The 21,430-nt window shown below is 41.4% G+C and overlaps 2 protein-coding genes across 5 annotated transcripts in view; both read right to left on the bottom strand.

The window, feature by feature from the left end:
• The window catches only part of chd5 (chromodomain helicase DNA binding protein 5), a 34,856-nt gene extending 18,121 nt beyond the window's left edge, over nucleotides 1–16,735 (bottom strand). For all 4 annotated transcript variants that reach the window (XR_015129151.1, XM_086293185.1, XM_086293187.1 and 1 more), the window contains exons 1-9: nucleotides 15,969–16,735; nucleotides 9,351–9,499; nucleotides 4,403–4,621; nucleotides 3,582–3,700; nucleotides 2,768–3,009; nucleotides 2,561–2,673; nucleotides 2,287–2,413; nucleotides 1,798–1,964; nucleotides 626–844 (exon numbers count right to left, since the gene is read on the bottom strand). Coding sequence is in view for 3 of the 4 variants with exons in the window: in XM_086293185.1 (XP_086149311.1) it covers nucleotides 626–844; nucleotides 1,798–1,964; nucleotides 2,287–2,413; nucleotides 2,561–2,673; nucleotides 2,768–3,009; nucleotides 3,582–3,700; nucleotides 4,403–4,621; nucleotides 9,351–9,499; nucleotides 15,969–16,035 (1,422 nt within the window). In the remaining variant the exon portion in view is untranslated. The remainder of the gene's footprint in view (nucleotides 1–625; nucleotides 845–1,797; nucleotides 1,965–2,286; nucleotides 2,414–2,560; nucleotides 2,674–2,767; nucleotides 3,010–3,581; nucleotides 3,701–4,402; nucleotides 4,622–9,350; nucleotides 9,500–15,968) is intronic.
• Nucleotides 16,736–17,270: 535 nt separating this feature from the next.
• On the bottom strand, nucleotides 17,271–20,606 carry rpl22 (ribosomal protein L22). The gene is made up of 4 exons (XM_086293184.1): nucleotides 20,481–20,606; nucleotides 19,961–20,071; nucleotides 19,555–19,679; nucleotides 17,271–17,450 (listed from the first exon to the last, which is right to left on the bottom strand). The coding sequence occupies exons 1-4, from the start codon at nucleotides 20,568–20,570 to the stop codon at nucleotides 17,309–17,311; spliced, it is 468 nt and encodes a 155-aa protein (XP_086149310.1). The 5' UTR covers nucleotides 20,571–20,606; the 3' UTR covers nucleotides 17,271–17,308.
• Nucleotides 20,607–21,430: the final 824 nt, after the last annotated feature.

Raw genomic sequence — 21,430 nt, 5'->3', positions numbered from 1 at the left:
CTTGCGATTCTACTGTTCCCGTGTTTGCCTTCGACTTACCCTCGTCTGTGTAAACAGGTTTACCTGGATCAGCCCTTTTGTGACCCCTGGACCCCGTGAGTAGGAGAGTGAGCTGAGCTGCTTGTGTGGAGACTGTTTGGACGAGGAGCAGAGCGAGTGCGAAGAAGTGTGTCTCCCCAGCCAAGTGATCCCCGGGACCCTGGTGTTTCCCCCCCCTTCACGTGTATATAGTGCACCAGTGTGATTAATAAAGTGTCGTTGAACTGTGCTACCTCAGTCTGCGCCTGAGTCCGTTCCACTCCCGTGACACATATCATTGAGAGTATATGGATATATCAGAAACTACAAGAACTGTGTGGATTATAGTAAATCTAAAATAAATCAAACTTGTGCACTCAGTTCTTGTTTAAAATCATTAAGAGTGTATGCTGTACAACCATTTATGCTGAAAAAAAAAAAACCAGTTCAGAAATCCCAAAGTCCCATTAATAGCATTCATGTCCATCATGAGTGTATGTAAAATTTCCAGTTGTTCTGACTACAACATTTTCATGAACCTATGCCTAATTATTAGCCATTTTAAACAAAATAATATCAAATACTACGGCGACTGAGATGAACTTACCATACAGCGCGGACATAACCACTCCCCATTTGGTATCTCGGGAAGCGGCGGGTTGAGGCAGTGGATATGGTAGGATGATGGGCAGGTATCGCAACACAGCAGCTCTCCTCCATCTTTACAAACTCTGCAAAACTCCATGTGGTCATCCTCTTCCTCACCTGGAGCCTCCTCCTCATCTTCATCTTCATCTTTGGCCTCCCACTGGATTCCCTCCTTCTCCTAGAGGACACAGTTGATGTGGGCATGTTAGGGAGTAAAACTAAGCATACATATTCAGTTTAACTCTGACTATGTCAATTTTTCAGACATAGAGATATTCGCAGAAAGTAAAGTTAAGATAACAAACATCGTAAACACTGACAGTCCAGTTGTTCTTAATTGCGTGATTTCTTGGCTGTTTTTGTGCACAGTCGGGAACAGTTTGTTTGCAGCTTATACACAAAACCTGCTCACAAAGTCAAAAATTCCTCTTAATAGTCACACAGCCTACAGTCTTTAAATGCTGATCACAAACACTGCTGCACGTTAAGGCAGAAGTCAACTAACATCGTAAGAATAAAAAGCCATTAAAAACAAAATAATAAAAATAACCTGAATGACTCCTGTCAGCACTAATTGTCTAATATCTGAGGTAATGAAGGATTTTAATCTGTTTGTTCTACACTGGGTACAAAGTAACAGTGACCTGAGAGCAACTTCCTGAACTCAGATGGCAAAGCATATTCAGGATGGATAATAATGTTTTTTTGCCTTATTTATCACCTGATTTCCTCACAGTGAGCACAAATCTCTCTGCCTGTGATTTCGGAGCAGGTGTTAACAATACTTCTGAGGGAGTTTCAATCCTTAATAGATGAAAAACCTGACCAGCAAGAAAAAGTTAAAAGACTTCCTAAAAATGAATACTAAAAATTGCATACAGTTTTTTATTAACATGAAAAGAGTTCAGCCTCGTTAACAAACGTATTCTCTGTTAACCCCGTTTTATTGACTCCGTATTCACATCAAACTTGAGCTGATGGTTAAAGATGGTGCCAACAGTTCAGGCTGTTACATTGTATAGCCCTGGACTAGTTGCATCAAAGATATCACCAAAAATAACTCTCATGAATCCAACTTGGGCAGTCACCACCTTACAAAATGTGTCAGTCTGCTCAAACTAATGTACTTACACAGTGTGGACAGCTCCATTTTCCCTCTGGGGCCTTCTCCAGCTCAGGGTCCAGACAGACCAGGTGGTAAGCTCTGGGACAGGTGTCGCACAGGATGATCTCTCCACCCTGCTGGCAAACCTCACAGTAGTCTTGGTGGTCTGTCTCATAGCCATCACCGTCCTCCTCTGGAGAAGGTTACAGAACAATTAAACCTGGGCAGTTCCCTCATATAGAAAGCCACATAGATATGGATGCATAGATAAATGCAAGATAATTACACATTAGAATCCTCTATATAAAAAAATATCTTAATGAGTATAAGCACACTAGCTGCTGTGGAAGACCATCTGCCTTTAGAAAGCATTCCCAGAATAAATAAAGCTTAAAAAAATACATTTTAATTTACTCATTACCCAAAATCAAACAGTCTGGTTCTGAGGGATTTCAATGGGATTTTAGAGGGAAAAACACACCACAGAGCATGGCAAGAGTAGACAGTAAACATACTTTTCCTTTTTTTCCGCCCACGTCGGGCCTTTTTCTTGGTGGCGGCCCCCGAGGTATCAGAAAGCACAGAGGCACTGTGGATGCTGATGTCATCAAAGTCTGACTCCTCTAGGAAGTCCTCCTCACTCTAGAAAAGCAAACACAGAAACTAAGGAGCGCAGAGCTACAGAAAGAATTAAGATAAACCAACTTTCACAATAAGTGCTGCAAACAGGCCGGTGGCTTTGATGTCGTTCAAGGGAAAGCTGAGGGAAAAGGGTTCTGCAAGACATACCGAGGATGCTTTCTTCTTCTTCCCACTTTGGCCCGACTTTGATTTGGTCTTCTTCGGCTTGGGCTTCTTCTTCACTTCTTTCACAGTCTTACTTCTCTTTCTAACTCCTGGTCCTGACACACACAGAGTCAGTCGTGAGATCTGTTAATCAGATGGCATTCTTGCTATCGTTTCTTAAAAATGATCTCGCTTTTTATTAGGTCTTACCCTTTCCCTCTTTGGTTTTGGCTTTTTTGATCGGCCCCAGCTGAGAGCTCAGCTGGCTGCTGCTGACAGACGTTGGCTGTGCCACAGTAACCGTTTCCACTGCAGCAGCCACAGCGGCAGCCACAGCGGTGGCAGATGCACCTTTGAACGGGTTGTTGGCACTGAACTCCCGCCACTTGGCCCCTAACACTGTCATCATCTTTGACATGGGAATCTTCGGGTTCTTCTTGGCAATGAGAGGCCTGAATAAAACCAGGGGGAGATGAAAAAACAATGGCAGCTTTATTATGTCACACTTCATTCCTGTTAATAGAAGCTCTGCTTCCCACAGCACTGGAGGGAACTGGGTCTTGATTTGCTGACACTCCACTGCCCCTTAAGTTTTATTCTCCCTGCTTTGCTGTGTGCATGTCATGTTTGCGATTTGTCAGGCAACAGCTTGAGGTTTGGCACGCTGGCCTGTGAAAGATAGTGGGTCAGAGCACCGAGTCCCAGAGCCTCCTGGCTGTCACAGGCATCCAGTAAGCAGCTGACTACACACAGGGGGCACTGCAGGAGCTCATGCTCCACTTTGTCAGAGCAGAAGCTTAGCCGAGCCAGACAGCCCCAGGTGAGACAGACTCTTTATACCAACAGCCGAGCTTTCTAGCTCAAACAAAAAGAGCAGTGTTTGCTCGTCACAACACAGTCTAGTCTCACAGTGGAGTTTTGCTGGAAGACTCTCAGAGAATGACTTTGACAGTCCAGAGAAACTGAGGCAAAACAAAGCACTTTAACACAATGAAAGATCATCCAGACAAAATTAGATGCTTGCCTGAGGAACTGGCTGAAAGCCTTGTAGTTGGTTATGGTTTTATAGTCATCCTCAGTGAAGCCATACTGAACATCTTCAAGACCCCATTCGTGCATCAGCTGGCTCGATGATTTGGGCTCCTGGGGGTGTACAGATAACAGATCAACGCACATATGTTAATGATGTTTAATACATGAAATGTGAACATTAAAGTTATTTTAATCTTTTACCCTTCCACATCCACAAACAAAGCATTACACGCCATGTTTTCACGGTCTTTCGGTATCAGACACTATTTTTTTTTCAAAGCAAGCCTATAATTATGATAACTATGCTAAAAAGTTAAACACCTTCCCCGACTTCATCTACCATTAGTCAATTGAGACTTAATATTAAATTTAGTCTTGGCATCATTACGTTTTTTCATTATCGTCAGATTACTGTATAAAGAAACGGTCACTTATTTTGATAAATGTGATTTTTACACATGCAGTACCCCCCTGAACTTCTCTAGAGATTAGCTGACAAAGGTGAGAGAAATGCAAATGTGCATTACAAAGGGATCAGACTCTAAACGCTCTTTAACCTGCCGGTTTCCTCCATTTGCACATGTGAGAACAGCAGGTAATTGTCCAGCAAATTCACAGTCCAGCTCCCTGCATATTTCACCCGGGCAGCTCACTGACCCTAACCAAGTGGAGTTAAAGCATGGAGAACAGGGCTGGTCTTGTGCTGTGTGATAACAACTTTGGACAATTTCTGCACACATTACCTAGAGCCCCCTACAGACTTTAATGTTCATTTGAAACACAGTCATGTCAGCATCATGAACATACACTTACTTTCATGTTACCATCATCGTCGTCATCATCGTCATCCTCTTCATCTCTCTTCTTCTTTCTGGGCTTTTTCTCTTTCTTCTCCTTGGGTTTCTTCTTCTTCTTCTTGGTGGGACCATACATGCTGCTCTCACTTTCGGAGCCGATTTCCGGACGTTCCCGTTCCTCCTCCACCTCTGAAATCTCTTCCAGGTCACTGTCAAGTCGTGCCTGAATTGTTCCCTGGAGGATTTTGAGAAGGTAAAAAAAAACCCATTACATATACACCAACAACCAGCATGTTGTTTAATTGTGCAAAGGTTAATATGTCACTCTTTCTCAGTCTCAATCTGGCATCTTTACAGGCTGAAAGTATATTTTAGTATATTTGGATTTATATTTTTACTAAATGAAAATGTTGTCTAAGCTATTTCTTTGATGTAGTGTAGAGCTTCTGCCAAGCAGCTATTTTTATAAATGTAAACATGTAGAATCTGGCTTTGAATCTCGCTTCAGCTCTGTACCTAAGGGCGCGAGCGTGACTGACTAAAGCTGCCATCAAAGCCAGATTCCTGAGACACAACTAGATTCCAGGTTTGGATTTTACAAACAGCAGGACAAAAGAAATCTAGGCGCAATCTTCTGAGACCCAATTTTATATCTAGCGCTAAAAAGGTGGGGATAATTAAAATACTAAACTTGATAAAGCAAATAAGCATGACATTAATTTTGCCAGGGTGAGGGATTAGAGCTCCCACAGAGGCCACCCACTCTAAAAACATATTCTGTGAATGCACTTTAAAGCAGTTTAGATAAAAGCTACTACTTGATGGCATTTGCATAAATTAAATTACATCACTCGAAAGTGTCGCTGCCTTGCTAATATGATAACTCTTCTGCCTGTGATGAAATATTTAAATTAGTACAAGTAAGCAGTGACTTGATGAAGAGTCAAGGCGGCTGCATGGTCACCTTTTAAATGTGCTTTTACATGAAATGAAAATCCAGAAAAAGAGCACTTCAGGTACCCAAGCCAATCAGAGCTCAGAGTTAATCTGTAGCCTGAGTTGCATCCTACTGGTTTAATATGAGACATCTGGAAGGCTGTATGGATTTAACAGTTAACAGGTGTTGTTTGTGTGACCAAGAGTGCTGCATATGAACAAATTTGCTAGTGGTTGCTCACGATAGTATGTGCGCATGAGTAAGCGAGAGAGGGAAAGTGTGCTGTTTCTCTCATCATGCACATGCCACCTAATTATTTGTGTTTGAATGTGGTAGGCCTGTGGAAGTTTCCATTTGTGCCCCTGTCTCTGACTGGGCACGTTCCTGTGAGAGAGCATTTTTGTGTGTTTGTGGACATGTTGGGGTTTTTTTTGAGCGTGTGTGTGTGGGTGCGCTCATTCTTTGTGAGTGCTTTCCTTTTTAAAAAAAAACAAACAAAACGCTATTTTTGTGAGAGTTCCTCTTCGCGTGTGTTTATGCACATGACTGTATGTGAGAGTGAACTTGTGTGTGCACATGCAGTGGAGCAAAATTAGAGCACAGCAGCTTTGTGCTCTGCTCGCTGCCTGTTGCTCAGCAGGCCTGTGTGGCTCCATGGAGAGACTTGCAGGCGTTTCGCTCTGTAGCGCAGTGGAAAGGCTCACGTTGCCGCAGCGCCCGCCAACCCTACCAGCAGCCTGGCTGTGTTGCCATGGTGACCAAATTTGAGCAGTGTCTGGCTCTCTCTAACTCTCTCTCTCGTTCTCTCTCTTTCTCTCCTCCTCTTACTTTCTCTCCTTTACATCTCATAGCTCTCCTCTCTCACCCCTCCACCCCATTATTTTCTCTCTCACTCTATCTCTTAACTTCTCCCCCTTTCTCTTTCCTCTCTCACTCTTTCTTTCTATCCTGCCACTCACTCCCCCCACCCCCCACACACACTCTATCACAGCAGCAGCCAATGGAACAGCGCCATCCAATCAGACACGTTTGCATAACGAGCTTGTTATGCAGAGGCCTGTGGTTGCAGAGCCAGTGCTCCAGCACCCGTCTAGACAAATCTCATTTATGCATAAGAAGAAGAAGGAGGGAGAGAGAGAGAGAGAGAAAGAAAGAAGGAGAGAGAGAGAGTAAATTGAAGATTGTGGATGGGGGATGGGGTGGAGATGGAGGAGCAAAAAGCAAAGAAGCAGAACCACCATTGAGAGCAACTGCAAAGACAAGGTGAAACTGTGCAACAGTCTCTTGGTGGCCCTGAGTTCAATGTTAAACACATATCATAAAAGCAAAGGACACAACAGCACAGCAGCAAAGATGGTGTCTGTTCTTTCAGAGGAAAGAAAATCAGATAAGTGCTGATAACCTAATCAAATTAGATGCTTTCCCATAATGGCTCTGCCTTAGGGAGATTGGAGCGGATGCCACAGAAAATATCGAATGAGCGAAGAAGTGGATGTTCAATAAAATGTAGTGCAACAGGAAAAAAAAAAGAAAACTGCTCTAAGAATTTATTTTATGGTTTCTAAACAATGGCCTCTCCTTTTGTCCAGAAATCAGAAACAGCTCTTTGTTGACTCACAATCCCAGAGAGGATACTGAAGTTATAAAAACAAGACAGAAGCTCATCTCAAACCGACTGTATTTCAGCAAAATGTGAATGCTACAAGAACCAGCTACATGGTTTTTTTTTATTGTGGCCAAAATGCAGCAGTTTCCTCTGCTGCTAAAATGAATTGTTTTCCATAAACCCAGAATTCACTGATTTAACAGATATTTTATTAAAAAGCCCATTAAATATCCTGTCATATCTACACAGCTCTTTGTTTCACTGCAGACTGGAGAAGACGAGTAAACACAGCGCACCTCTCTGTGGCTATCATTCCTCCTGCCAGTAGCTGTGAACTCAGACTGGGATGTGCTACTGACAGTCTCTGACCCCAATTGACTTTTGGCCCCTGTCTGACACCAGCCTTTGGGGAGTAACTGGAAGTGAATTACAGGAGCAATGGTTTCTGAATGGGAGGCAAAAAAAGACACAAATACAGCAAGGTGGGGAGCAAGAAAGCAAGACTGAAAGAAAGCAGCAGCATCGTAATCAAAGCAAAGTGAGGTGATGCATGTGGGAGACAAGAGGAGAGGGAAGAAAAGGAGAATACAGATCAGTGTCTGTGAGTTAGGGAAAGGAGAGTGTCACAGGGAGCCCCCCGCTTCATTAGCTCAGTGAGACCCAGAGCTTAGTGTTTACCACGAGCAGCCAAAGGGCCGAGTGGCAGCATGGTCAGCCAAACTCCTCACGGTACTGCTGGCATCTCCAGTCAGCGGAGGGGAACATCCTGGCTATGTCACTGACACGGTTACAGCTCGCCAACATGAGCGGGGAGATCACTGGGAATACAGCAAATTCCTGTAATTACTGAATAATAAATATTTCTTTTAGCCTCTGGGCTTTTGAAGAAACAAAACTTTTCCAGAAGTTAAAGGGCTGACTTTATTTGTAGGTTGGCCCTTCAAGCTGCAGATCATGAAGTAATGCTGGATCAAATGCATTGTTTGGTAGTGCAAACGGGGTCATTCGTAGACTTATTAGCCCAAAGATAATCATCATCCAAATTTCAGCACTTTTAACCACAAGGTCACTGTATGAATAAAACTGGATCTCTAACCTAAAACTGCTGGTTTCAATACACTCTGCTTGTTTTTTCCCTGCTATACCCTTAGAAAGCTTATTTACGCTTCTTTTGATGGATGCAAATTTGTACAAAGAAAAGTTTCTACATAAAATGGCGTAAAACTGGGTAAAAAGATGTATTTTAGCAACTCTGGAATGACGCACTGCATCTCAGTTTTTCTACTATATTTTTGGTGCTCTAAATACTAGAAAATAAAATGTATTTTTCACCATTATATTCAAGAGAAAGGAAACATGTCTAGAGCCAATATCTACAAAATTGGGCAGGTCATACAAATGAATAAATAGCACTAGAGGCCTGATGAAAAATATGCAAGAACCATCTCTTTAATAATAAATTGAAAATTAAATAATTGATCATTTATAAACAATGTCTCCTCAGAAAATGGAACTGAAATAATATAAAGTACAGTACTGACTTTAGCATCCATCCATTTTCTAAAAAACTGACTAATGAGGGTACACTCTGCACAGGTAACCAGTCAATCACAGTGCTAATGCAGCAAAACAGATAATCACACACTCTTGCATGCCCATGACCCATTTAGAATCATCTATTGACCTAAATCACTTTGATATGAGGAACCCGGCACACCTGAACGAAACACGTGGAGACACAAAGAAAGTGTCCAACCTCCACACAGACAAACCCTGAGCAGAGGGGTTGTAACCTCCTTGCTGTGAAGAAGCAAGCGCTAACCACGACACTACTGTGCAACCTCTTAATGCTGCAATTTTTCCTTATTCTCTAACTGTCTCCTTTAGCCACATGTGACCTATTCAGCAAAAGCAGCAGGCGTTCACCTCATAAGCTGTAAAATTATCAACATCACGCTGGTGTTAATGCTCTGAGCCAATCAAGTCTCAATCCTGCTATCTAAATATTGGAAATTAGAGGCTAGAGGCGAAGGACTGTCAAAACCGCTCTGTCATAACTCTCACTCCCGCTACTGGATAGGCATGAACACATTGCCTCTGACCTACAGTCCCTGCCATCAGCACCAGCACCACAGGCACAAATCTACACTCTAAACTGTCGCTTGGAGCCCACAGCTTACACTGGCAGTAACAGTGACAATGCTGCCAACCTCCCCTAAGCCTGAGACAGTCCACTGCCTCTCATTTAGATTACAGAGGCAGTCCAGCAGCCAAAACACACCTTTGATCCAATTGCAGAGACATCAAAAGAGCGATGGTTTGAGAAATAGAGAATGCGGGATATGGCTAGAGCCAAAATGCCTGCCAAGCTGTTGTGTCCGAGGTCTGGACAGATGGTGCTGAATGTGAATTATGCCTTACCTCTTTTTTCCTCTTCTTAACTTTCGGCAGTTTTCCCTCCTTCATCTTTTTGGGCTTCTTCTTTTGTTGTTTGAGGGACTCGTCGTCAGAAAAGAAGCGGTCGAGAGGTGTGAGGGGAACTGTGTTGCGCTCACCTTCGTCATCCTCATCTGAACACGGGGGAAAGGAGAATTATTTGCTTAGTACACTTAAACGACACCGATAATTCAGCTTGTAATAAGACTAAACTGACACATTCAGCCTGACTCGTACATTTTTCTGCCTCAGTGAGTGGTTATTCAATTTTTTGATTTTGTTTGATCAAAGTGAGGATATGAATCTACTCTGAATTAAACACCTTTGAGTTTTGAAATTGGGCAGCAAAACAAGAGATGAAGACGTAACCCCGGGTTCTGGGAAATCGAAATTTCTGACATTTCAGACAAAATGGTTAATCAAAAAGATTAAAAATGAACAATAGATGTTGCAAATATTCATTTGCTGCAGGCTCTACTGTGAAAGCTCACCACGATGAAAAGTCAGTTAGCCTCCTGTGAAAATAACAATGATGAATCAATGTCAGACCAACAGGAGCACTTGGCAAAATCAACCTCATAATCACACATCATTGAGTGTGCATCAACTTTACCCATCAAAACACAAATAAATGGAGTGCGTGCCCTGCCGCTAAATGGGAACTCCCTGGAGGACCACTGAGGTATACTGAGCATATCTTCTGCCTTTAATGCTTGCTGGGACTAAAGGGACCTGCTGCTGGTTGTCAGCTGTACCGCCTCAAAGCTGCTGTGTAAACGTGCTGACTGCTGAGCACAGCAGACTTCGCTGATGCCACAGTGGGTCACAGAGGAGTAAGTAAGGGAGAGAGACAGTCCCAAACAATACATCTCTGTAAAAAGTCACACAGAGAAAATATTGTACACACATGATGCAACTCTAGTGCCCCAAAAAGGTTTATTTAATCTCATTTTCCCAACTGTCTCGCTGTCTCTTCCAGTCTGTCTATCTGCATGTCTCCCGTCTCTCTGTGTCTCACGCAGACAGACTGGAGGGCATGAAATATGCAGCACATGTATCAGAGTCAATCAGCCAACACTAGCCCTGCAGTCTACCACTCCCCTGGGTAGCTGGAGTGAGAGATTGGGGAGGAGGGATTCCTGTGTAGTAGACACACAAACCTCACCAGCCACTTATCCTCTATTTAGCAAAGCTAGCAGGAGGTATTCCACGCATACACATACAGTACACTGATTTCAAAGCCTTAATCAGAGGCAATGTCAAACTCATTGTGCTGTCCTGGCTTCCAGATGAACTGTGTCATCCCTTCCTCAACCCTGACTGGGGGTAACTTGTGCTTTTCTTGGCCAATATTATTATAGGAAATGTGCTGACAGACATTTACTGCCTTGCTACTCATTCCTTCTTTCTTCTTGTCCCACAGACCTTGGTGTTTTTCTTCACTTTCTTTTTTTCTAAATAAAGCCTTGAGTTTATGTATTCAGTAGCTCAAACGGGCAACTCTTTTGTGTCTCAGATGCATGGTTAGCCACCTGCCAGGCAACTTATGACGACAGCACGGCAGAGCCTTACATCTCTCTCAGATGCACAGATGATGACATGGCTCAGGTGCAGATCGAGATGGCTTTGGATTACACAAAGCGTACAGTTCATATCTCTGTGCCCTTGGGTCTGCTTATTGTAAAATAAATCAATCCAACTTGACAGTGGTGATGCGGTGTTACTGATGTGGGGTTTAAATGGTTCGGTGATAAGCACCTAATTCACTTTGAGCAGACTGAGCTGAGTTCTTTTTAACCATGCTGGTGCTGAAGCTCAAGGTCTGACAATGTCAGCCTCTTGGTTGTTTAACCTCTATGGTTCAGACTAAAATTTCTCAATAACTAGAGAATGGACTGACATGAAATTTGATACAGAAGTTCAAGGTCCCCAGCGGATGAGCCCTACTTTGATGATATTTTCACCATGAGTTCAGTATATGCAGTTTTAAATGAACTATTTCAACTGGTTTATTGTGAGATTTCATACACACATCCACGGCGCATTAATAATGATCTGTTCTTCTGCACTATAATCTAGTCGATTTTTTTAATTTGCAGAAAAAATGGCAGTCATACATTATTTTACTGCTGTACCATTGTGCTTTGTGCGCTCATTACTGTAATTAATGATGGCACTAAACTATATATATATGTTCTAAATATAAAATCTGCCAAACATCAGCCTGTAAGCGCTGTAACTGGGGCCATGTTAGCTTGCTGACATTTCTTTAACAGAACCACGTGCTGATAACAGATTGTCAGAGAGTCAAATAAAATATTGAACACATGGGTTCTCAGTAATCATTTTTTGTTACACAGGAATGTGTCACAGCAATGCAGCTCCCTGAAACAGCTCTGTGTTTATCACCTGAATTGCCTTAAAATCTGAACCCTGACTAAAGTAAATGGCCTGTGAAGTCCCCGTGGGGAAAGCCATCAGGGGAGAGATATTCTTTCTGCTTGGTGACTGGACCAGGCAGTGCCAGGTGTTGGAAGTAGGGGAGGTTGCTCAGTCATGTGACACACCGAGGTCTGGCAACAGATTGTGTTAGGAAGACGACCAAAGCTCCAGTTGGCAAACAAGCCTTCTGTAAAATGTGGCACAGACACAGTTCTGACCTTCCTGCAAGGGCTTGGCCACCAGACTGACCCATTAGAAGGGAGATTCATGAACGAGTCCCAAGTGAGGAAGATAGAGTTTACTGGAAAGCACATTAGTCATTTCTCTGTTGGCCCCTGTGTGGAAATACCCACTTAATGCTGCCCAGCATTGCTTCCCACAATGCAGGGAAGACGAGGCCAAAGGGTTTCCTATCTTCATCGATTAGGTACTTATGGCTCAGGCTTTAAATGCCTTCAGACAAAAGCATCCGTAGGCTATTATTAGAAAATGTTATCATCTAAGTGATGGAAGGATAAAGCCTAAATAGCATCATTAAATTGTAGTATATCTATTCTAAGGTCATAGCACATCCCATATAAACAGGTAGGAAACAGATAAGAAATGATGTTCCACTCATTTGCAAAAATATATTTAAAAGCATGTTTTTTTATGCTTACGCTACATACACACACATTAAGAAAAAAAAAACTGTGTCAACTTTCACAGTGAGGGATCCAAAAATAGCCCCTTTTCCAACTGGGGATAACATTTGTAGGCACACAAAAGCCCATGATAATCTTTCAATTTTATGGAAGAACAAAGCAATTAAAACAGAAAACACAATGGAACAATCTGTGACAGTGTAAGTGCCCAGAGTGAAACAAAGGGACTTAGGACACTACGTGGCACAACAAATAAAGACTGTGATAGGATAGCATTTTGGGGTCTGAAGTCCCCACACAATGTGCTCCCACACTGTTGTGTTTTAATTGCACTGAAGTGTCTTCATGGTAGAAAACTCTGACCTGGATTTCTGACCTTGTCTATCACTTTGAAGCCTGCTGATGAGGTCATAAACTGTCTGGAAAGTGCTTCGTGTATCAGCAGCATAACAATTGATCCGCAGCATTTTGTTGTGATGAGTGCGTGATATGACAAATTAAAAGAAAGTTATTCCAATAAAACAGTCATATTTTCAGACTAGAAAGACTGACTCCCTTTTGTGAACAATTTCATGATGACAAAACCAATATGGACCACTGTGTCGGAGTTTCACTAGATTTACCCTCGAGTAGGTACATTGTGCGTCATCATAGAGGATCACACTGGTATTTATTATATTACAAGAAATTTTTTTTGAAGCCTGAAACACGTGACTACAAAAATCCCATCAAAGCATATTTAAGCAATTTAAACACATTCTTCATTTTTTTGACTTAATTAATACTGACATATATTCACTCACCTGCCATATTCAGCTGCAGCCTTCCTTTCTTATACATGTTTAACAAACTAATGCGTTACTGAGGACACACATCAGTGCCTGTATTCTCCCTCTAAATATGGATGGCAGTCACAGATGTTGCTCTAACTCCCCCTCTGACTCTCCGTTCTCTTTGTCTGCCTCCTTTTTCACTTGCTTACTGCTAAGATGCACATAAATGCACATAAAAACTAGCAAGTTCAAATTACCCTCGTCAAAAAATATGTATATAAACAAAAGAAATGTGTGTTTAATGCAAAAGATTTTCTCAAATAATGCAGATATCACAATACTCAGACCTTGTGTTAAACGCAGAGGTAATTTTTGAATATTGTGGCGTATATTACCTTTTTCTGTCTAAGAAATGGTAACCAGTGGTACCCTTGAATTTCGTAATTGTATGCATTCTACCTCATTTTTTGTGACAGCACTTCAAAGCCTCAGATGTTCAAGAGCTTTATAACACACATACGAAATGAGCAAGGATTGCAATTTGGCAACTCAGTACTGTGACAACTGCTCACAATTAAGCCACCGAAGTAGTGTCCCAGTAAATGACTTTTCGTCACTCCGTAACGAGCAATACCAAATACCAATGCAACAGACACACCAGCAAGATGTTTAATAAATAAAACTTCTTGTGCCTTCTTTCACATGTATTCTATACTCCACATCACTGCATTATTTGAGCAACACTTAAGACGAGGAGGGCCTGCTGCTAGAGAAAACATTGCATTGGATTTTAGAAGCTTCATTTCATGCTGAATCTACACTGATCGGCCAATAAAAAGCAGTCACACACTCACATATTTCATTTGATCATGGCCAGCATTCATCAAGGCATCATTTCAATAAGCTTATGCAATGTCACAACACCTATTTCCACCTAGAGCTGTGTTACTTTCATGCCTTGTATTGGCGATGGGCTTGACAGTCTGCTAAATCTTCTCTAGCAAATCCCAAAGATTCTTAGAGGGGTTAAAGTCTGTACTCTGCGGTGGCCAGTCCCTGTTGGAAAATGATGTCTCGTGCTCATTGAATTGCTCTTTCATGTTTTAACCCAATGAATCCTGGTACTGTCATCCAGGAAAATGTCTTTGTTATCGGGGAAGAACAAAAACCACTGATGGAAAAACCTGGTCATTCAGTATATTGAGGGAGTCAGCTGACCTCATTTTTTTGGGGTGATTTGACTTCGCTGAAACTAGCTCTCTGATCCAAAGCAGGGCTCTTACTTTCCGACCTTTCTGACTTTTGTTTTTGGCTTTGGAGTGTATTTTACAACCACAAACATTTTCCACATGTGAAAGTGAAGCAGAGGGCAAAGCAGGACTTTTTAAGTCATGCCCTTGACATCAACAATCTGATGTTTGGAGCAAGCTATAAGAACTTTAAAATAAAAGGAACTTCATTGGCTGCACGGGACAATCTTATGTCTGGATATTCAGCTCAGCAGGCTGCAACAAGAGGGCACTTCATCACCTGAGCTGCTGCATCACTAGATCAAGAAACCAATCATTAGCAGTTCAGAACTGGGTTTGTGTTGCGCAGATGAAGATTCTGATGATGCCTGCTCTTTGGTGTACATTATGGACCACACAGTTAGCAATTTGAGTAAATGTCACAAGTAACCACAGCCATGCCTGCCAAAAAACTAAGACTGGGATTCCCCTGTGCCCTAGGATTGACACCTGCCAGAAAGTCTAACAAACTTACCAGCCAAAAGAAAACAAAAATGGCCAAAATTTGGCAAGTACCTTATTGTGCATGGTCATTAATTAGGGAATCTTAAAACCCCCTGTGACTTGATTTGATCTTGACCATTTTTTTTAAAGGAGGAAACTGTAGGAGCACTGAAAGCTGGTTCACTGCCAGAGTCGATGACATGTTCATTTTTCAGCCTGGAGAATTTTATTGCATAGGTTCTCCTGTATGAACTTGCTATGTGAAATGAATTAGCAGCACGCAGAGAATGTGGGTTAGAGTTAATTCCAGTTCGCGCACGACCCAGAGCTGAAGGGCTGCCGGTGACCTAACCGGTGTCATCAACGTCCAAGGCAAAGGAGCACACTTGATAAGCTCTGTTTACTGTAGCCCACACGTGGCTTTCACACCTCTGCGGCCATGCAGTGGGAGAAAAAAGAATTAAAGTTGAAACAGCTTCCTAATCACTAGCGCTAACGGCAGCGCATCATCCACAACAAAATGAACACGCACGTTGTCACCGGAGCCCCCCTTCTTTTTTTTTCCACAAAAGAGCACATCCACGAGCTAAAAAGGGACAGAAAATCGCCAATGGACACACTGACACGGAAACGAGCAAAGTACGGGTTTTTTAACAGCTCTCTGAACAAAACTTGTGTTTGGACTCAAAGCCATTCACTTGTACACGCATGCAGTCTGTGAAAGAAAAGGCAGCCCACAGAAACCATGCAGCAGCGTTTCCATCGTGCCCCCAAATCAGGATGAATGTGAGGACAGCTGTGGGGGGGGAGAGATTTAAAAAAAAACTACAACCCTTTGCCACCTTTAAGACTGCAGGTCGTACAAAAAAAAAATAATAGCATGACTCTGCTTATTGCACCCCACCCCTCCTCTCCGGTCTCAGGAACGCAGGACAAGCCCTTTTCCCCGCATTCAAGGCGTAGCGGCGCAAAATTATCTGAAGGACACCCCGCCTCTCCCCTTTCCCTCACCTGGTATATCGTCTTCAAAATCCATGTCGTCTTGTCCCTCGTCTTCATTGCTCAGCGACCCCGGCATCTTTATCTCATAGCCCCCAAACCCCTTTTAGGCTGGGAATACTGAAAGTTAACCCTCCAGACGCCGCAGCACAGTCTCTTTCTTCACCCAAAAAGAATAGTATTCGTCGCTGTGAAAAATGTAAGATTTTTTTTTTTATTTCTGTGCAACGAACATGGGGCTTTCTCTCCACGAGTAAAATAAAAAAAAAATTATTTAAAAAAAAAAATATATATATATATATATTCCAATGATCTCTATCCAGGTCTTCCAGTCTGAAAAATAAGAAAGACAAAAATGGAACACACATGCCCAGATTGTGACGTCTGGTCTGTTGCCATGACGATGCATCCCATAATTTCACCCACAACTAGTTAGTCATACTCTCCTAGTTACCACTTCAACTAGTAGCGTGCAAAAAAAATGCACATCGAGCGCCGTGTGCTGCTAATAGACGGATGCACTCCCCGCGCCTGTCCATTTCCTTTTGGAAGTCCGGAGAATTGAGACAGAAACTTCTCCCACTTTCTCGCACAGCTGCTGCTCTATTCACTCACAAGCTCCACTCCAAAGTGTGTCTGCAGGTGGAAACACAGCATTGCTTTCTATTTTGAAGCCAAACCGTTTGTGTAAACGGACGTTTTGGTTGATTTGGACGTCAATTAAGGCATAAAACCCCCAACTAACTATCACCCGACTCGATTTCATCTTGCAAGCGACCACACTGTCCTGACAAAGCACACACAAGTGCAGGCTGATGACTGCAAGCTGTGAGGAGTCCTGACTGCCAGTGGTCTAACTGTTGTCAAGGTTACCACAGCTGTATCACAGGATGCCCCACAGAGAGCTGAGCAGAGGAAGTATCAGCTTCAGCGTCACTTTATCTTTTATCAAAATATACAAATGAAAGGCTGAGAGTTCCAGCTCATCCCACATCCTGCAGGATTTTAGGGGGGTGGGGGCAAATCACACAATGCAAATAAACATTTTTGTAACCAGGTGACAAAAAAAGCACCATCCCACATCAGAATAAAGAACCAGAAAACATTCCTAAATCTAAAAATGTCAGGTTTATATGCAATTTACACATGCAAAATTGTCATCATGCATCTAAATAGCAAGGATTATTTTTGAAAAACGCTAAATGAAATCAGAGTGCACAGTCACATGTTCTTATCTCTGTTTTTATCGTCTGTGTGGGATCCAGATAACATACTCAAACCAAATGTTTCCAAATAAAACAAGACCATGAAGGGTTTTCTCTCTAAGTATTTTATTAAGAGTGGCGTAAGGTTTAATCTTCGTCCTCTTCCTCCTCATCCTGGTTGATCTGGAAGTAGCGCAGCTCATAGCTCTCCTTGGTGTTAGCTACCACCCGCAGCCAGTCCCTGAGGTTGTTCTTTTTCAGATACTTCTTGGTAAGATATTTCAAGTACCTGAAAATGGAAGCAGAGAGCAGAAGAGTGTGAGTCGATCTGCCCTTAGATTTCACAATTTATATACCGTAAAGCAGCAAAATCCTGCTGTTTTTCTACATTTATATGAAGGTGTAGAAATTGTTAAACATGGCATACAACAGTTAAAACTCTCAGTAGCCCAAATGCACAAAAAAAAACAGCTCTGTGCGGTTTTTGCCATAACAGTGACCAGCAGAAAAGTGGGATCACAAAATTAATTTGCTTTAGCATCAGCTCTAACCTAGGAGACCTACACTGGTTATACCAAATGCTTCATTTAAGACAGAGAGTGCCACAGTCCCCCTCTGGTGGTGGTGTTTAAAATTTACTGAACAATTACAGTATGAAGTGGACATGAAGGTGGTTAGGGAAAGTTCCAGAAATACACACAGATCCACGTAACCCAACATTTAAAAGATGTAGATTAGGTGGACATGTGTATGTTTTGCAACTTTGGTACAGCCGGTTTTAAAAATGAGTTCAAGTACTTTAATGATCAGATGTATAATACACATGCCATTATTATATCTAGGTTATTATACAGTTAATACTGTTTATTGTCCAAATAGAAAATTAGCATCATTATTAAGTGGTGGCTACAGCCTAATAAATATATATAACAAGATAAGATAACCATTTTGGCTGTGCCACTCTAATCAGTTACATTAAGTACTACACTTCACAGTAACATCTGTGTTTCGAAGGTGCTTGAGGCAACTGTTGTTGTAATTTGGCGCTATATAAATAAATCTGAATCGAAATTGAAATAGATCTCACTTTAAGATATTAGTTTTGGTTTTTCTAAATATTTACAAAACTTCAGACAAATCCACAATTAATACAATAATTCTGAAACTCTCATTATATGATTCGACTGCTTCATGTGTTCACAGAAGAACCTTTAAGCAGCAGGGATGTTTCTTCAGAACTGACTGCCAGAGGACGAGACTTCCACACTAGGCACATGTCACCAGAACCGATACTTATGGTACCTTTCGATGCCAACATTCTAAATACACAATGGTATTTGTATTTTCTTAGTACTGTAGACACAGTATGTAGACAGTATGGTCAAATAATAAATACTAGACTTTGCCTCCTGCACCTGACACGCGACACCCTAGTGAGTACTGACCTTACAAAATTTATGCTACAACCTACCTTTTTTTGTTTTGTTAAATCAACCAACAGGAATGCAGCATGAAATTAGGCACTGATCAATGACAATTTCACACACAAAAGAAAAATGTGGCAGTAAAACTTGTGAAAAAGGTAATGAATTCAAGCATAGAAGAAAATACTGTGCAGTTGGGGCAGCACGAGTACACATTAAAGATGACACACCATAGGAAGAGACTATAGTTGTGTGTCATAGCCTACAATTCAGTCATTTTTTATTGTTATGTCTACACACATCAAACTTGATGTTATGCCCACATTAGGGTGCAGCAGGACCTTGTTGCACAATGTGGCAAGCAATGATGAACTTATCTGATCCCTAAAAATCTTTTGTTTTTTTAAGCATTTTTATGAGATTTCTTGGCTTCTCACATAAGGTAGATACTCTCTAGTGGTGTATCTGTCCAGAGTATTTATTGCCACACTTGTGTGAAACCAGCTCATGTAATACTGGATAAATGTACTTGTGCTGGAACTGGAAAAAAAATCAGATCACAAGCTCTCAAATAAGTGGGAAACCACAAAGACAGCATGATCAGTCAGAAGACACATTCAGGCTGAGTATCAGTAAAATTTTGCAACCACTGTTAAAGTGACAACCAAACACAGCCATATTTGTTTGGAGTCTTCTCATGTCTGTTCATTAAGTCTATTAAAATATTACTGGGGCTGAAATGTCAAATGTGTTTCATTTCCCTCAATATTACATTCAACAGGATTCTGCATACTTCTCTATTCCACACAAACAACAGAGATTTTCTTAAAAACTTAACATTTGTCTTTTTAGACATTGAAGCAAGCACTGTGCACAGTATTTACTGAGGATTGCTGGTATGATGGCAAATGACTATGACCAGTTAAATAATACAATATGGCATAGTTGCACTGTTTTTCTTTTATTTACCTCTTTGAGAAGGGAACTTCAGAGTTCACAGCAATTTTACTCTTGCTCCTCTCAATGGACACCACACCACCACCAAGATTTCCAGCTTTGCCGTTCACCTTGATACGCTCCTGCAGGAACTGCTCCTGCATGTGCAGAGGACACAGCAAGTCACACACAGCAAGCACCAGAAATGAAGGCCTCTTTATGAACTACAGATCAGAGTTTCTTATAAACATATGACTGACATCTGTCTTTTTTCCCCCTCTCTCTTTTCTTTTAATATCAACTGACTGGATCCTTAATACAGGGCTTTGATTGATGCCCCTTATTTGACAGTAGTGTCTGACACAGAGCATTTGTGTCTGACAGCTGCTACACTGATTACCAGACAAGATGTCATTTCTGTCAGAGGTGATCTACTCACGAAGTTGGCAGCATCCATGATGCCATCCTCAACAGGGTGGGTGCAGTCCAGGGTGAACTTCAGGATCTGCTTCTTCTTCTTCCCACCCGGCTTCTTAACCACCTGCCTCTTCTAACACAAATGGAGAAAGTTGCTTAAACTCGGAAAACCCCCAAAGCGAAGCGTAAGGAAGCAACAATAGTCTTCAGATATCTTTATTAGCGGTTAGTCACAGCGTGTTCAATATGTTCCAGACATTTTATACTAGCATTTCAAGTAAATATCGTAAAAGAATGTTGCAAAAACCACGAACAACTGTTTACGTGCACCCTGTTAACCCTCACGTCGATCGCTGCTAGCTTGCGCTAACAGTTAGCAAAACGTGGTTTGAGACGAAACGTTAAAAAAGGCAAACAAAATCGCACGTGAACACTCGTTTCTTCTATATTACTGTGCACACGTATATACAAGTCTATAAATGGAAAGACAAGCTAAAATAAGTGGCCTGTGTGCACTTTTATTTGGTCGGGCTACTACTCACAATCGGAGCCATGGCTGAAGAATTCAGCGAAAAGGGAAGGAGCAAAGGCTGCACGGGAAATATAAGAGCCGGCCGCAAAATCGATCGCATCGACTTTTCTAGACTCGATTATGTTGCACTACATAGAAAAAAGAAGGTACGAGAAATTGTTAATGCCACTTAAAGTTGCACCAAATGTTAACTTTGTTCAGTGTTCAGTAGTTTGTCAGCTGGAGTGGAACCAGACATAGAGAGAGATTATTGCACTTACAACTATAAAATTCCCGGCTAAATGTTTAAAGTATAACAGATTTAATGGGCGTTTTAAAACCTTGAAGTTGGGCCAAGTAAGCCAATATTTCTTTTTTAAAAATTTTTTGATTTTGATTTTTTTTTTAACTGCCCAGAAAAGTGCATTTCAAGATGGCTGCGAGACGTTACCCTCCTAGCACTTAGCTACACAGCGTCCTATTAGGTGCTGGTTAAGTATGTAGTTTTTGTATTATGTAGTAGGTTTTAAAAGGGAAACATAATTTTTTTTTAGAAAAGTTGAATAACATCAAACACATATGTAATAACCTAACTAGCATTATGAATTATAAAAGAAAATAATAAAAGATATTCTACCATTATTATTATTATTACATTATAAATAGTAATAATATTGTAATAGTGTTATGCAGGTTATCAATATACCTTCAAAGGTGCTAGAAGACATTACAATTATTGTGATTACATATTACAATTTTTTATGTGTTTTTGTCATTATACTCTGTCATATGGTTCATAAAATCTATATAAAAGACAGACTGACATGTGTATGTGTGTGTGTGTGTACATACATTACATTTTGAACCAATAAAACAAGTTATTTATAGGATATATTTCACTGCAAAAGAAAAAAATAATAATAACAATAATAATATTTTGGCAACAAAAAAGTTTAAAAGACTGTATTCAAGGTACAGTGC

This window comes from Aulonocara sp. 'chitande type north' Nkhata Bay, linkage group LG5 (assembly GCF_057382095.1).
Source record: "Aulonocara sp. 'chitande type north' Nkhata Bay isolate Kocher_YH1m ecotype deep benthic linkage group LG5, A_spYH_male_GT1.1, whole genome shotgun sequence".
Taxonomy (NCBI): Eukaryota; Metazoa; Chordata; class Actinopteri; order Cichliformes; family Cichlidae; genus Aulonocara; species Aulonocara sp. 'chitande type north' Nkhata Bay.
The sequence above is the reverse complement of the archived record's forward strand: the minus strand, read 5'-3'. Positions and strand labels throughout refer to the sequence as shown.

Bases quoted from the DNA above. Each gene is read 5' to 3' on its own strand.
- rpl22 (XM_086293184.1), bottom strand. From the start codon at position 20,570: ATGCGATCGATTTTGCGGCCGGCTCTTATATTTCCCGTGCAGCCTTTG. The intron at 19,680-19,960 runs GTGAGTAGATCA...CTGCACATGCAG, and splicing joins TCATGGATGCTGCCAACTTC to GAGCAGTTCCTGCAGGAGCG. The intron at 17,451-19,554 runs GTAAATAAAAGA...TTCCATTTTCAG, and splicing joins GAAGTTCCCTTCTCAAAGAG to GTACTTGAAATATCTTACCA.